Genomic DNA, 15109 nt, shown 5'->3' with positions numbered 1-15109 from the left:
TTTTTTTTTATTTAAAAAAAAAAAGAATAAATATTATAGTCATACTATTATATATACTGTAAAATAAATGTTCTTGAAAACAATGTAGTGCTTTTAAACATTTAAATCCAATGTATTGCATTCAATACAGTTATATTGTATTGAATGCAATACAAATGGATTTTGAATTTCCCGTGCCGCTGGCAACGTACACACGCACCGACATCACCTGGAACTCCCTGGTGACTCATCGTGTGCAGAAGACGCTGGAAGAAGAACGAAGAAGACAGAGATTGCAGTGATGGACGAAGCGGGACGCCTGCAGGTCAGGTAAGCCCTGTATTACTAGTTTGTAAGCTCTTTGGGCCAGGGTCCTCTCCTCCTGTATCACTGTCTGTATTAGTCTGTCATTTGCAATCTCTATTTAATGTACAGCGCTGCGTAATATGTTGGCCCTATATAAATCCTGTTTAATAATAATAATAATAATAATATTTACTTACCTTCCCATAGGTTTACCTACCCCGAGTGTGACTCAGGGTTACCGCTTTCAGCAACTTTTTTTTTCCCCCGAGTCACACTCGGGGTTACCGCTAAGGAAGTCTTGGGGGGGGACAGACTTCTAGTTATGTGGTTGTCATGCTGATATTCAGTACACCCAGTCAGGAAGATCAGGGCCCCTGACTTTATTGTATGCATTCTAGTTCTAGGTAGGTGACTTGAATTATTAATTAGAGTGATGAGCAAAACAGGCAATTAGTATGTTCAAGGACCGCAATAGCTAAAGGTTTACTGAAAAGTTTTGAACCTTTGCTTATTTGCATTGCTGCTTTTGTGTCATAAGCTGTGGCCTGGATTTGTATGCAGGCTGATGTATTGATTGACTACATCTGTCTAAACAGCAAACTTGATCACAAATGCAGCTCACACCTGAAATATTAGGCCTCTTGAAGGCAATAGAATTTCAAAGGCCCTGGAAGATAAATATGTTGGTAGCATCAGGCTGTCTTGGCACTAGTGTGTTTGGGAGTTTAGTTTGATTTAATTTGCTTGTTATGTAACACTCAAAAATACTTTATTTAATCATGATTTTTTTTATCTTTAACAGGGAAGGATAACCAAAGTTTTGAACATGAAGCCCCCAGAGGTAAAATACACCTACATCAATTGCTCTGGTTTATTCCTTTCCCAATCATGCTTCAACCCAAAACTAAGGAAATAAATGTGGGGAGGCAAAATGGATTTCCTGTATTTTTTCTTTCAGCCGTGCTTATTGGCATTCTTCCTTTGGATCAGTGGCTCAAAAAGTATAGAAGACTTTGTGTCGGCATGACAGCCAAGCCATAAACCAATTTATTAAGGAGGTTTAAGCAATAATGATGAAGACTTTTACTAGGATATATATTGGGTGGCTGTCATGGCTAACCATTTCTTCCAAAAATGTTATTGCTTAGCTGTCATGCCTACACAATGTCTTCAGTACTTTGAGCCATGGTTGTACCACAAGAATGCAAACAAGGATCTTTAATTTATTTTATGCTTTCTCTGGGGCAGTCAGTTAAAGTACAAAGCCTTAGAAAAGGATTAGCAATTACATTCATATTTCTCCTAGTACAGATTTGAGTTTGGACTTGAGGCTTTCTCAGCTCCTACTGCAGTTTTTGTAATCAGGGTTTTGTGGAACCAGAGGGTTCCTCCAGAGGTTGCTAGGGAGGGTTCCTTGTGCAATGAGCAATTTGTAACTTTCAGGTCAGTTTACCTAACAACAATCAGGTCTTTATCCTTAAGGCTATCTTTAAGGGTGTCAGTCCTCCCACTGGTCAGCATTGTATGAGGCATTCTTCCCACTGACCATCCAGCTAATGTACTGTGAGCTGTGGTTATAATAATTATAGAAGGGGTTCCCTGAAGACCTAAAAATTATTTTAAGGCTTCCCCCAAAAGATTAATCACCCTTTATCTTTTTGGCAAAAGTATTGCTGATGTGCAGATAATGTTGGCATGCACAGATCATGTGGGTCCCTATCTTCTTTCTTTCTATGATGTGACTGCATATTACCGGCTACATATATCATGGATATTATGCATGCCTATAGCACAGGCCCCTAATTTAAGACATAACACTTTTTTAATAGACACTCTTGTGCTTTTAAACAGCTCTTGTAAATATTGTGATATTTTATAACTTACAATGCTCAAAATATTCTTAGAAGCAACTGTCTCTCTTATCTTTAAACAGATTCTTGCAATGATTGAAGAAGCAGCTGGTACTAGGATGTATGAATGCAAGAAAATTGCTGCTCAAAAAACTATTGAGAAGAAAGAAGCCAAGCTAAAGGAAATTCAAACAGTATGTTGTTGTGTTTTCTTCTCTCCTAGCCTCATTATGACTAAAGGGCAGCTTATTCATATTGTTTGACTATTTTTGAAACATTCAAAGCACCAAAACCATCTAAACTGATGTGAATATAAACCAAGTTACTAGTTTTTATTTGTCAATACAGGTACCTGCATTGACCTTAATATCAACATAGGGCTCAAAATGTGGCTGTCACATGTCAAAATTTTAAAACCATAATCAATAAAAGTGGCAATAAAGTTATTGTGAATAAACACATTCATGGTGTGTTATTTAAAAGGGATTTTTTTTTTAAATCACATGGGCTCAGACTGTACATATTTAACTTGCAAAAAATGAGAGAGAAAAGTATTTTGTTTTTTTTAGTTGGTTTTGATGTGTCACTTGATCTTATGATATTTTCTATGTTGTTGTTTGCCACTAGGCATCATGTTTTTATGTAAAGTGTGTAACAAACTGATGTCCTACTACAATTGTGGTACACATTTTACATGAGAACACAAAACCATCTACTAGTGTGACTCGAATATAAACCAAGATTCCTTTTCAAAGGCAATTTGAGGGGGGAAAAAAAAAATCTTGAATTGTACTCGAGTATACACTGTATATATATATCAATACATTTGGTAAGTGAACTGTTTAGGACCTTTCTAAAGTTAAGAACTTTATTTTCAAAACTAAGTGTAATTGTTTTCATTATTTTTCTTAGATCCTGGAGGAAGAAATTACTCCCACCATACATAAACTAAAGGAGGTAGGTGAAACCATTTTAGTACCACATATAAACTTATATTATATTTTCTCCTTTAAAGGAAGTGTGAGGCAAACCACTTCAGAATTCTATTTATGTCAGTGATGTATACTTTCGCCCTGTTCAGAAGCCCTAAATTATTCCACACCCCTTTATTGTTCAAGACCCTAAATACATTAAATCTTGCATTCCACTACTGTATTTATAATTGTGTAAGATACCTGATCTAATGTTTGATTTATAGGAAAGGTCCTCATATTTGGAGTACCAGAAAATCACTAGAGAAATTGAACACCTAAGCCGTCTTTATGTGGCTTATCAGTTTGTTTGTGCTGAGGAGACCAAGGTACGCTCTGCAGATGAGCTGAAGGAAATGCAAGAATCTATATCAAAGCTTCAGGAGACCATAGCAGAAAATGAGAGAAGGATAAAAGAATTGAGCAAGGAGATAGGAGAGCTGGAGAAAAAGAGAGATCAGGTATGTCACTTTAAACAGGTAATTTTCCAGGGTGAAGTAACAGTGATTTTTTTTCTATTGCTGTTTGTTGAACAACCGCTAGATTTCTCACATGCAGTAGTATTGACTATAATCTGTTTTTACAGGAAATTGGAGGGGCATTGCGATCCTTGGAAGAAAGCCTTGCAGAAGCTCAGAGAGCGGATACCAAAGCTCAGAGTGCTCTGGATCTTGTAAAACAAAACCTGAAAGGAGAAGAGAAAAAGCGAAAAGACTTGACAAAGAGTATGGAAGATGTAAGCAATCAAACATTTTAATGTTTGTGTTGACAAAATAGCTCATATGCCTGTGCATAATGGTTTCAGTTTGACTTTAATGCAGGATGCCAAGGGTGTTACCAACAAGGAGAAGGAAGTTCAGAAGATAACAGACAGTCTGAGCTCTCTACAGGAGACCAGCCAGAAGGATGCAGAAGCTTTAACTGCTGCTCAGCAACATTTTAATGCTGTCTCTGCTGGGCTGTCCAGCAATGAGGATGGTGAAGAGGCCACACTTGCTGGACAGATGATGACTTGTAAGAATGACATAAGCAAAGCTGAAACAGAGGCTAAGCAGGTAAGAAGCAACTGCGATGTGTAATGCATAATTTAAGTGACTTTAATTGCAGTATGTTTTGAGATTTACACACTTCAGTCTTTAGTATTTAAATGAATTTCATTGTAATGTATCAAAATCTTTATTGAAAATAAACCTATTTGCTAAAAGGTCACATTAAAATATAGAGACCACACGGACACCACTAAACATACATGACAAAAAAAAAACACATGTAAACCCACACTTCCATATAAAGCCAAATTAGTTCAAAAATGGCCCAAACAATTGCATTCCAAAAATGTTTACAAAACCAATATGCAATTTTGACCTATCAAGGGTGGAAAACTGGATTAGAAAATAATTATGCAGGACAAACATTTAAAGGTGGTAATAAAGATTAAATTCAAAGTTTAAAAAACAAAACCAGCTATTGTGCTAAATGGTAAGCAAAGTATTAAATGTAGCAACATACATTAGGCTAACAAACAAAACAACTGCCCCTCCAACTGCAAGTTAGACAACACCCTTTTATATGCTCATCATTATGCACACAGGTGCTAAAATTTAACATGCATAATTATTTATTGATCCAATCCTTTAGATTTGTACACCAGTAAACAGCTATTCAAGAAAAAACAAAAAAGTAGAGGAGGATTTAATGGTAAATGATTTTATTTGTGTGTTTAGTGTAACTTTTCAGCTTTTATTTTGTACAGGCTATCCCACACTAACAGGATGATTTCCATGGCTGCATTCATTCATAAGCACAGCCATGGGACTACAGGGTTTACATGAGGACAAGTCACCCCATTCAGCTCTAGTGCTTGGTGATTGGCTTAGCATAGGGGATACCTGATGATGCTTGAGCCGTCATCAGGGTTTCCCCTGTTCATCCATTCATTACTAGAGCTGAATGGGGTGACTTGTCCTCATGTAACCCTGAGTGCCTGGGGATCCCACACTGTCAATAGTCACACAGCGGTACTCATGAATGAATGCAGCTGTGTGAATCATACTGTCATTGTGGGATAACCTGTCAAAAAGTAGAAAAGTTACAATAAACACACATCAAAGCATTATTTATTTATTTATTTTTTTACACATATTTTACCCTTTCAGGAAATGAGTAAGGGGTTTAATGTACCCCTATATTCATTCAACAGGGTGGGGTTGTGGAGATCTGAGAGTCTTCTTATTAAGGGGGGCTTTCAGATTCCAAAGTGCTGCTAAAAACACCTTTAAAATACCCCATTGTTTTCAATGAAACTTTATTAAAAAGCCTACAATCGCTTGTAAAAGTGCACAAAAAACGCATATAAATGTGGAAGAAACATTTACATGCCCTTTTTCAAACATATATAAGTATATTTTAAGGTATATAATTATACTTAAATTAATATATAATTTAAGTTTTTTTTTTTCCAATTATATTCATAGACTAGGAGTACTATATTGGAAAAAGGACTACCTAGATTCTATAAACAATAAACACAAGTTAATCTTATGAATGCCTCAAAAGCCCGCTTTCCTCTCTATCTTTCTCCTTCTGAATATTCAGCAAAAGTAAAATTTTTTAGGCTTGGCAGGAACCTAATCTTATCCTTATATACAAAATATTTCCAAACAAGCCTATCCTGTTAACACTATTTTGGTCCATTTAGAAATATGCCTATTTGTCAGCTAATATTTATGTTTGAAACATTTGAACAGCCCAAACCTTTTTTTTTTTTTTAGGACTAAGTGAAAGATGTGTGCCATTTGAAGGAATGATTTTTTAGGGGAACAGGGACTTTATTTGCAAGCTCGCCAGTGTCTAGCTGCTGGAGATGCCCGGTTCAGAGCGAGCAGTCATTTCAGTTTAAAACTGCCGGGACAATACGCCAGCCGAAATTTGGTTGATAAATAGCTTTTTGGCGTCTGATTCCAGATCGCGATTACGCGTTCGTTCGCTTCCGACTCAGCAAAGGTTTACCTCTAAATATTCTAGATTTGCTATTTAGACCTCTAATGTGTCCAAAAAAAGAAGGCAGAGGCCAAAGAACTATTCAACAAAATTGCCTGTGGGCTCCATACATCTGATTTTGTGCAAAACTCATTGTGTGTGGAGGCAGCCATTTTGGTCTAGGATGCAGCTTTATTTCCAGGAGTGACTGTATGCAGTACTGGGATGACATCCCTAAATCTTACACTGCATATGTGATGCACTTCTAACCTCAGGAGGATTGTAAAACTAAGGGTACAATTTTCTGGGCAAAATTACCATTTCTAGATATTCCCTCTAGGGTGTCAAATTTTTGCTTTTTGAGTTTAGTACAGGCCCATGCTCTGGTGCTATAATCTGTATCTTGCCTTGCTTCTTAATGCTGCACACAAATAAAAGGAGCCCAGTAGCAAGGTACTGTTACTGTTATTATGTGAAATGTGTTTTTGACCAGGGAAATATGATTTAAAGTTATTAAGATGTAAATGTTACTTTCACTGCAAGTGTATTTTAAAGTGGTGAATGGTCCACCTGAATGTTTAAATGGTTTATAAATATGTCTCTAATCGTCACTGACACAGGAATCCACTAGCAATGTTATCAGTTGCTACCAAGTTTATTTTTCTAGTGTATACATACACATATACATAATGACTGGTTTATTCATTTCTGACTATTCACAGGCTCAGATGAAGTTAAAGCATGCTCAGCAAGAACTAAAGACTAAACAGGCAGAGGTAAAAAAGATGGACGGTGGCTACAAGAAAGACAATGAGGCTTTTGAAGCTGTAAAGAAAAATAAAGAGAAACTTGAAGCAGAAATTAAGAAACTGAACTATGAAGGTACAGTAGTCTCTCCAATTCCTTATTATAGTATCTTTCCACAGTTTATTTGTTTCTATTCCACAATCTGCTGTATTTCCTTTGCATTCATCTGTTAAGTTTTCGGCATTGTATACGTATAGCTATAATGTGTGTGTGTGTGTGTTTTTGTTTTGTTTTTTTGTTTGTTTGTAGATGGAAAAGAAGAACAGCTTTTGGAAAAGCGAAGAGAACTTTCTAGGAATGTAGGACGTCTAAGGGAAGCTTATGAGTCACAGATGGCCCGTTACTCCAGCCTTCACTTTGATTACAGGTAACTAAGTGCCCCTTTTGTGAAAACAATTTAATGTTGCTTCTAACATCTTGTGTGAGCATCTCATGAGGCCTGCACTTCCAGGAGTATTTCTAAAGTACAAATCTTTCCTGGAAATGTTGTATGAAGTAGGGCTTTCCTTGAATCTTTACTCCTGTTCATGTTTGTAGTTCAGAGCTGAGAATAGGGATGGAGAGTGTGATTTATTTCCTGTAGATGACAATAGATCACAATATATTGTTTGAGTCTGCCAAAATTCGGTGTCCTTGAAACGTCCTGTGCACTAAAAAGGAATCTTGTACATCTCTGCATTCCCTGTTCTCCTCTGTGCACTACAGAACACCTTCTACCATGTTTTGACTTGATTCCAATGTATTTAGTTGTCAAAAGTGTCCCTGCTGGGGAGATTACTCTCACTTCCTGTTAGTGAAGTAGAATGGAAAGTTTAGTACTTTTGACAGTGTTATTGCTGCCTGTGTCATCTTGTCTTGGTTATAACCACCCCCTTATCTTTTTGTCCTAGTTTCACTTGCACACTTGCAACTTTAAAGTAAAGCGCACTTTTATACAGTATGAAGTGCACAAGTGCCCCTTCCTGCCTATCCCCTATGACCTGAAAGATTCAGGCTCCCCCACACAAATACATACATTTATACTCCTATACCTCTAAGGGTGAAGCAGGGGGTTGAAATGGGTAAGGTGGGTTTGGCAGGAAGGGTAAGGACACCTAATGTGAATGCATATAAAAGCAGTTCACAAGAAACCAAAATCATGGCTACTTGTACCTAAAAGCATGCTATGCCTGACTTGCTTCTGATTCAAAAGCTCCTAAAGAATATGAAATAGTAAAATGCCAATGAAAGCTGTTATATACAGTACCTATTCATGTCCATTTTAAAGGGATCCAGAAAAGAACTGGGATAAGAACCGTGTGAAGGGATTGGTTGCTTCATTAATAACTGTTAAGGATCCTTCTTCTGCAACGGCTTTAGAAGTGGTGGCTGGCGGGCGGCTGTACAATGTTGTTGTGGATACAGAAGTGAGTATTTCCAGAATATTACATTTTTACAATTATTCTCCTGCTGTAGTTTCACTTTATTTTTTCCTAATACATTTTAATGATTTTATACTTACTTTATTATTTATTATTATTTTTAGGTCACTGGTAAAAAATTGCTGGAGAAAGGAGAGTTAAAACGCAGACTCACTATCATTCCACTCAATAAAATTTCAGCTCGACGTTTAGGAAATGATACTGTTAATGTTGCCAAAAACTTGGTAAGTATTACAAAAAATAAATACTGTCTTTAAATAATGGGCAATCTACTATTGACTTTCTTTGTATAATGATGTTATTTCTTAACAATTTCAAAAGCAAAAATCTTGAGCCAATAACTGCCTGTTCTGAACAATTATCAATTAGCACTGATTCCATTTTCCGCTGGACTCCAGTACGCCATCTTCCTGTGTTAGAGAAAAAGGGGGCAAGAAATGTTTTGCTGGCAGTACCACCAGGTTAAAATAAAGTGAGCCAAAAAGCCTATGAAAACATAAATTAATGAAGTTGGCAAATTTAAGGACTGGTCTGGTTTGTTTTTTGTTTATAAAGAGATAGGCTAATGTACCTTTTGGTGTGTTTTTAGGTTTGCCTTATTTTTGCAATACTCCACTAAATCATTTAAAAAAAAAAAAAAAAAAGAAAAATGCAAAGTCTAATTCAGCGACAATTCTAACATTCCTTATTTTTTAGTTATTTGGTAAATTAAGCATTGTTTTGAATTTTATCAACAGATACATTTCAGACATAATAAGGCTCCCCTGTGTCAATAATTGCAGCTCCAATGTACAAGTCTTGTTTAAATACAAATATATTCATTTTCCTTTTCAGGTAGGAGCTGACAATGTACATCTGGCTCTTACTTTGGTGGGTTATGATTCAGAGCTGCAGAAAGCTATGGAATATGTCTTTGGGACTACTTTAGTGTGCGATACCTTGGACAATGCGAAAAAGGTGACCTTTGACAAAAGAATATTGACCAAATCTGTTACACTTGGAGGAGATACTTTTGATCCACAAGGAACCTTAAGTGGAGGTAAATGTCATTTGAAATTGTTTTACAATAATTGCACTAGCTTAGATGTTTTTCACCATTAAGGTGGTAGCCTAAAATACTTTGCTATTCTGCATAAATATTGGATGATTGTTTTACAATTCTGTATCTTTGACAGGTGCTCGATCTCAGGCTCCTTCAGTTTTATCAAAGATTCAGGAGATTAAAGAGGTTCAGGATGAACTCAGAACAAAGGAGGCAGAGCTGCAAGCTGTAGAGGAAGAATTGGCTGCTCTGAAGAGTACAGCTGAAAGGTAAGGTGTCTTCCACTTGGATAGCCCTTGTCCTATATCTTTAAATATGAGACTGAATATGGGTCTGAATGTGTGAAACTTTTTATTTTTACAACTTTTTTGGGTCATACAACAGGTATGAAAGAAGTTTTTACATAAGGCCACAATACTGAACGCGATGAGGCTACCCAGATTGTAAGCCTTCAGGGTCTTATGGCTGTGTCACTTTCACAGGTCTGGATTATGACCATTCGGCGTGCTTCTGGAAAACTGGCTCTATGCTCTTCTGGTCAACTTTATTGGCCATTTTCTTTGTTGGATGTCATTGTTAGCCTTCCCTTACTGTGTCTGAATATCCTTTCCATAACTCTTGTGATGGAATCTTTCTTTAAGCATAAATGTCGCAGTGACATCCTGTTTACCTCCACACTTCATATGCTGGAGGGAATAAAGAATATGTAGTGACTGGTGGGCAAAGGTTTCGGTACTACACTTACAGTGGAAACCTGGCAGAAATGATAAGCCTCCTGTTTAGTTGTCATTTTTATTTTTCACAGATATCGTCAGCTAAAACAGCAATGGGAAACCAAGTCTGAAGAAGCTGATCTTCTTCTAACAAAACTCCAGCAGAGTTCCTATCACAAACAGCAGGAAGAGCTGGAGGCATTGAAGCAAACTATTGGTGAGGACATGGATTTATGCTAGGACTGCTATGCAGTTCTGAGTCTGTTAAAGAATAGGTCCAAATATTAATATCGTGGTTTTGATGTGTGCTTTATTTTTTTTATGTCAGAGGAGAGTGAAGAAACTCTAAAGAAGACTAAGGAGGTACAGAAAAAGGCAGAAGAGAAATACAAGGTCCTTGAACACAAAATGAAAAATGCAGAAGCTGAGCGAGAGAAAGAACTGAAGGAAGCCCAGCAGAAGTTAGATGCAGCCAAAAAGAAAGCTGATGCATCCAGTAAGAAGATGAAGGAGAAGCAGCAGGTCAGCGTTGCCATTTTCTAAAATCTGAAAGCAAAATTGTTGGCTCCCTTTTCCATAAAAGTCTTCTTGCCCTATCTGATATTGCATTCATTAAGACCCCAGCCTGTGTTACTCATCAGTGCCTTGTTCATTGAAAGTGTCTTCCAAATTCAAAGCCTCACTAGAAAGAAGACAGTTGTGTTAAAGGCTTTTCTGCAGCAGTATTGTAACAGCTGATACCTTGTGGTGGCAGAACTTATAACCTATATTAAACTGAAACTGCCATAGTACAATAAAACTGATTGAAAGCCTGTGATTTAAAATGAACCTGTTCTAGAACTAGAAGTGTCAAAATAATGCCAGTTACCTTTATTTTTGACCACCTGATGGGTGATACTGCAGATATCTTATATCTTTAATATGACAAATCAGAAGCTTAATTTGCCAGAAAGCAGTGGAGTACACATGAGGATTAAGAGAATGACAAAAAATTGATCTTTCTATTGAAAAGTGTCTGTTTTTGTTTTGCCACAGGAGGTGGATGCTCTTATGTTGGAATTGGAGGAAATGAAGAGAGAACAGACAACCTATCAACAGCAGATTGAAGCAGTGGATGAAGCCATTAAAAACTACCAAGGGCAAATAGACAGCATGGCAGCTGGAGTGGCAAAGAACAAGGTAAAGAACTGATTCTTCATGACACTGATTAGTGAGTAGTACATGCTGCATTTTACAGTTTTTACCAAAATATATTTTCCAGGAAACCGTCAAGAAAGCCCAGGAAGAGCTGGCCAAGCAAAAAGAGATTATCATGGGGCATGACAGAGAGATTAAGAGCAAGTCCTCAGAAGCTGGCAAGATGAGGGAAAGCAATAATGACATCCAGCTCAAGATAAAAGAGCTAGAACACAATATTAGTAAACACAAAAAAGATAGTGCTGATGCCACTGCACGGGTATGTCTCACAGAATCTCCTACACAGTATGCATCTCTTTGATATATGTAGTCCCTGATTTGTAAATCAAAAATGTTAAGGAAAGGATGAACTATTCAATATGGACATGTGCATGAAAATCTTATTTTATCTTCATACTGGAACTTTTTCATTTTTCCATGATTTTCCTCCCTCATCCCATTTGCACATACTTCTCTATTCACTTCCCATTGCACTGTTTGGCTCTTCTGGGAGTAAACATAAATAATTTGTGCTTATTCACTCCCTATGTGCCAGCACAGGTAACTAGTGCTATAGTGCAAGGAAGGGGGAGATAATCCTCAGCCCAAATAAAGACTTATAGAAAATAGGTTTTATTGCTTCATTCTCAATGACTACAGACAGCATAAAGTAGGTTAATGTGTGCTGCTAGCAAGGCCAAAAGCTTGGTCTGCATGGGCATAGCACAAGTTCATATTAATGTGATTTTATACAAATATGTTAAGGTCCTAAACGAACACCTACGTTTAAAAACAAAATATCACATTAGAGGATGAAGAGAAAGAATGTATTGTTTAACAATAATCAAGTCCTGTTAATAATGGTTCACATTTTTTTTTTTTTTTTGCATGTTAGGTTGCTAAAATGCTAAATGACTATGAGTGGATTGCCTCTGAAAAGCATCTTTTTGGTCAAGAAAATACAGCTTATGATTTCAAAACGAACAACCCGAAGGCAGCCGGGCAGAGGTTACAGAAGCTGCAGGAGATGCAGGAAAAATTAGGCCGGAATGTTAACATGAGAGCAATGAATATGTTGACACAAGCTGAAGAAAGGGTAAGTGAAGGTGGTCAGTGAAACTGCAATGTTTTTCAGAGGCTGTTGGAACAAATTCAGTATACCCCATATTGTTGTTTTTTTTAATTCAAATAAAAATATTTTATTATTTCTCTATACAATGACTCATTAGTATAACGATCTAATGAAAAAGAAGAGAATTGTGGAGAATGACAAATCTAAAATTCTGGACACGATTGAAGAGCTTGACCAGAAGAAAAATGAGGCTTTGAAAATTGCCTGGCAAAAGGTAAAACCAGATTTTGTTAGAATTTTTGGGTAAATGTTAAATAGAAATAGTTTGCAACTCAGATCATCTCTTTCTTGTGTAGGTAAACAAAGACTTTGGTTCTATTTTCTCAACTTTGTTACCTGGAGCTAATGCAAAGCTGGCGCCTCCTGAAGGCAAGAATGTACTGGATGGGCTGGAGTTCAAGGTTGCTTTGGGCAGCACGTGGAAGGAAAATCTTACAGAATTGAGTGGTGGACAGCGGTAAATGTTCTGATTTTGTACAAGTTAAGAAGGTAGAGGGGACTGTGTACAAGTATTGCTACGTTCCTTGGTTCATAAGATATATGGTAGACAAAAGAACAAACTATGAAAAGGTTTTCACACCATTGGCACTTACTCATTGGGGGTATATATCTATCTATATAAATCTCTGATGCCAGTTCGATCAGTTTGTCTAATGTACAATCCAACTATCATCATAACGCACCCCGATTGTCTGATCTTTCATGTTGGACAGGTTTTTATTGGGGTGAAAGAAGGCAGGCAAAGCAGTGGTGTCTTACAAAATGTAGTCTTATTTGCTAAATATTTCTGCCCCTTGAAGGGTGCTGCATCTCCTGCTCATGTGTTGATTTACTCATTAAACCCCTATATCGATGACTTTATGATCACCATCACTAAGCTACTACTAGATTGTCAAAATATATGTATTTTTTTCAGATCACTTGTGGCCTTGTCCCTTATATTGGCGATGTTACTTTTTAAACCTGCTCCAATATATATTCTGGATGAAGTTGATGCTGCTTTGGACCTCTCTCACACACAGAACATTGGTCAGATGCTTCGAACACACTTCCGACACTCACAGGTAAAGCAGTAGTAGAGCTTCAGACATTATGGTCTTTACTATTTGGGATGTGTTGGTCACCATAAAAATGGCTTTAAGGCCATTCTTTTCATTGTCTGAAACTATTAGGATTGTACCGTTTTATATTGCTGGATGCTACAATAGACTTGCTTCCTGTAGGATTCAGAGTTTGCAGTCATGTAGGGTGAGACACTGTCATCCCTTAGCTTACGTACACACGTGCAATAATTATCATTTGAAAACAAACAATCCATGGTTATTCCTGATTATTCCGTACATGCTCTGATACCATCGTTCAAATATATTCCACCATTGTACACACTAGGAACATTCAAATGGTGCAGAAAGTGACATGTACAGGAAAAAGTGTATCACTGAACGACACACAATAGATTAGGAACAATCGCCGCCAGACCGGTTGTTCGTTTTCAGCGGGATTCATCGTTTGGCGGTGTCATCATTGAGTACTTTTATTACCAATTATCAAACAATCTGTCATGGATCGTTGGTTTCCAACGAAAACTATTGCACATGTACACAGCCTTAGATAATTTACTTTCCAGATGGCCCTAGATTTACACTACATCCCATCCCTGTGCCTTTATGAAAAGATTTTCATTGTATTAGTGTGTTTGTTTTATTTGTTTATGCTGTTTACGTAAAAACTTAGGTATACTGGTTCAACAAGGCAGCATGATCAGCTTACACTATTTACATTGTAAAACTCTTCTCTTCTAGTTCATTGTTGTCTCTTTGAAAGATGGAATGTTCAACAATGCCAATGTCCTCTTCAAGACCAAGTTTGTGGATGGAGTATCCACCGTGGCCAGATTTGCACAAAATCAAAATGGAGGAAATGCTGCTGCCCAACAGAAAATGGACAAGAGCAGATCGAAGGATAAAAGAAACCGAATGCAAGTTGATGAATGAGCAGTTACAACTTGTATACATTTGGATCTATGGTAGCCAGTTGCCACATCTATTTAATGTAATTGCTTTTGTCTGTCTTTTCAGTGTGCATAGATTTGTTTTTTTCCTCTGCATTCCTTTGTATATATTTCTTTGTCATGTAAGTTAAGATGCATTATTCATTTAAACATGTGAAAGCCTAATACATTTTCTTTCTTATGACTTTCTTTCTGTCCATTCAGAAACATTTTTCATATCAATATATATATCCAATCTTTTGTAAAAAATAAAGCATTTCTAAGACCTTTTCCTTGATAAACCTGTTTTCTCTTGTGATTTATATCAAAATGTTATTGTTTGTCCATGCAATCACATGTTCAGCAACAACCCAAGGAAATAACCCCCCTCTAAATAAGATGTAAGCCATATTTTAACTCTTGCCCCACTGGAACTACAAATCTTAGATTAGTGTCCCACCTCAGCCTCCCAGAAATTAACATCATCCAAACTCATGCTACAATCTGTGCTTATTCAGATAGCAGGATCAATAGTGGTTGATTTTAGGTCCAGCCCGAACAAGAGACTGACCCCCATAGCAACATTGGACAGAATAGCATAACTGGTTGGAGGTGCAAGAAAATCTAGGCTAAAGGTTACAGTTTGCAAACCCTTCATCTAAAATTGAATTGACAGTTGACTACTAGACTCCAAAAAAAACTATTGGCGGAATATGGCCCAGCTGATCCCTGGGAAAATTGAC

General features: G+C 37.0%; 1 protein-coding gene across 1 annotated transcript in view; it reads left to right on the top strand.

The window, feature by feature from the left end:
• Positions 1–14668, top strand: part of SMC2 (structural maintenance of chromosomes 2) — an 18209-nt gene extending 3541 nt beyond the window's left edge. Inside the window, exons 5-25 of the mRNA XM_072404522.1 lie at positions 1088–1126; positions 2219–2329; positions 3048–3092; positions 3334–3567; positions 3693–3842; positions 3928–4161; positions 6808–6967; positions 7142–7259; positions 8160–8298; positions 8418–8537; positions 9148–9352; positions 9489–9624; positions 10161–10285; positions 10397–10590; positions 11104–11247; positions 11330–11524; positions 12140–12340; positions 12474–12590; positions 12673–12833; positions 13293–13440; positions 14179–14668. Coding sequence (XP_072260623.1) covers positions 1088–1126; positions 2219–2329; positions 3048–3092; positions 3334–3567; positions 3693–3842; positions 3928–4161; positions 6808–6967; positions 7142–7259; positions 8160–8298; positions 8418–8537; positions 9148–9352; positions 9489–9624; positions 10161–10285; positions 10397–10590; positions 11104–11247; positions 11330–11524; positions 12140–12340; positions 12474–12590; positions 12673–12833; positions 13293–13440; positions 14179–14370 — 3168 coding nt within the window. The 3' untranslated portion in view covers positions 14371–14668. The remainder of the gene's footprint in view (positions 1–1087; positions 1127–2218; positions 2330–3047; positions 3093–3333; positions 3568–3692; positions 3843–3927; positions 4162–6807; positions 6968–7141; positions 7260–8159; positions 8299–8417; positions 8538–9147; positions 9353–9488; positions 9625–10160; positions 10286–10396; positions 10591–11103; positions 11248–11329; positions 11525–12139; positions 12341–12473; positions 12591–12672; positions 12834–13292; positions 13441–14178) is intronic.
• The last annotated feature ends 441 nt before the right edge of the window (positions 14669–15109 follow it).

This window comes from Pyxicephalus adspersus, chromosome 3, assembly GCF_032062135.1.
Source record: "Pyxicephalus adspersus chromosome 3, UCB_Pads_2.0, whole genome shotgun sequence".
Lineage (NCBI taxonomy): Eukaryota > Metazoa > Chordata > Amphibia > Anura > Pyxicephalidae > Pyxicephalus > Pyxicephalus adspersus.
This window is presented reverse-complemented; position numbering and strand designations above follow the sequence as displayed.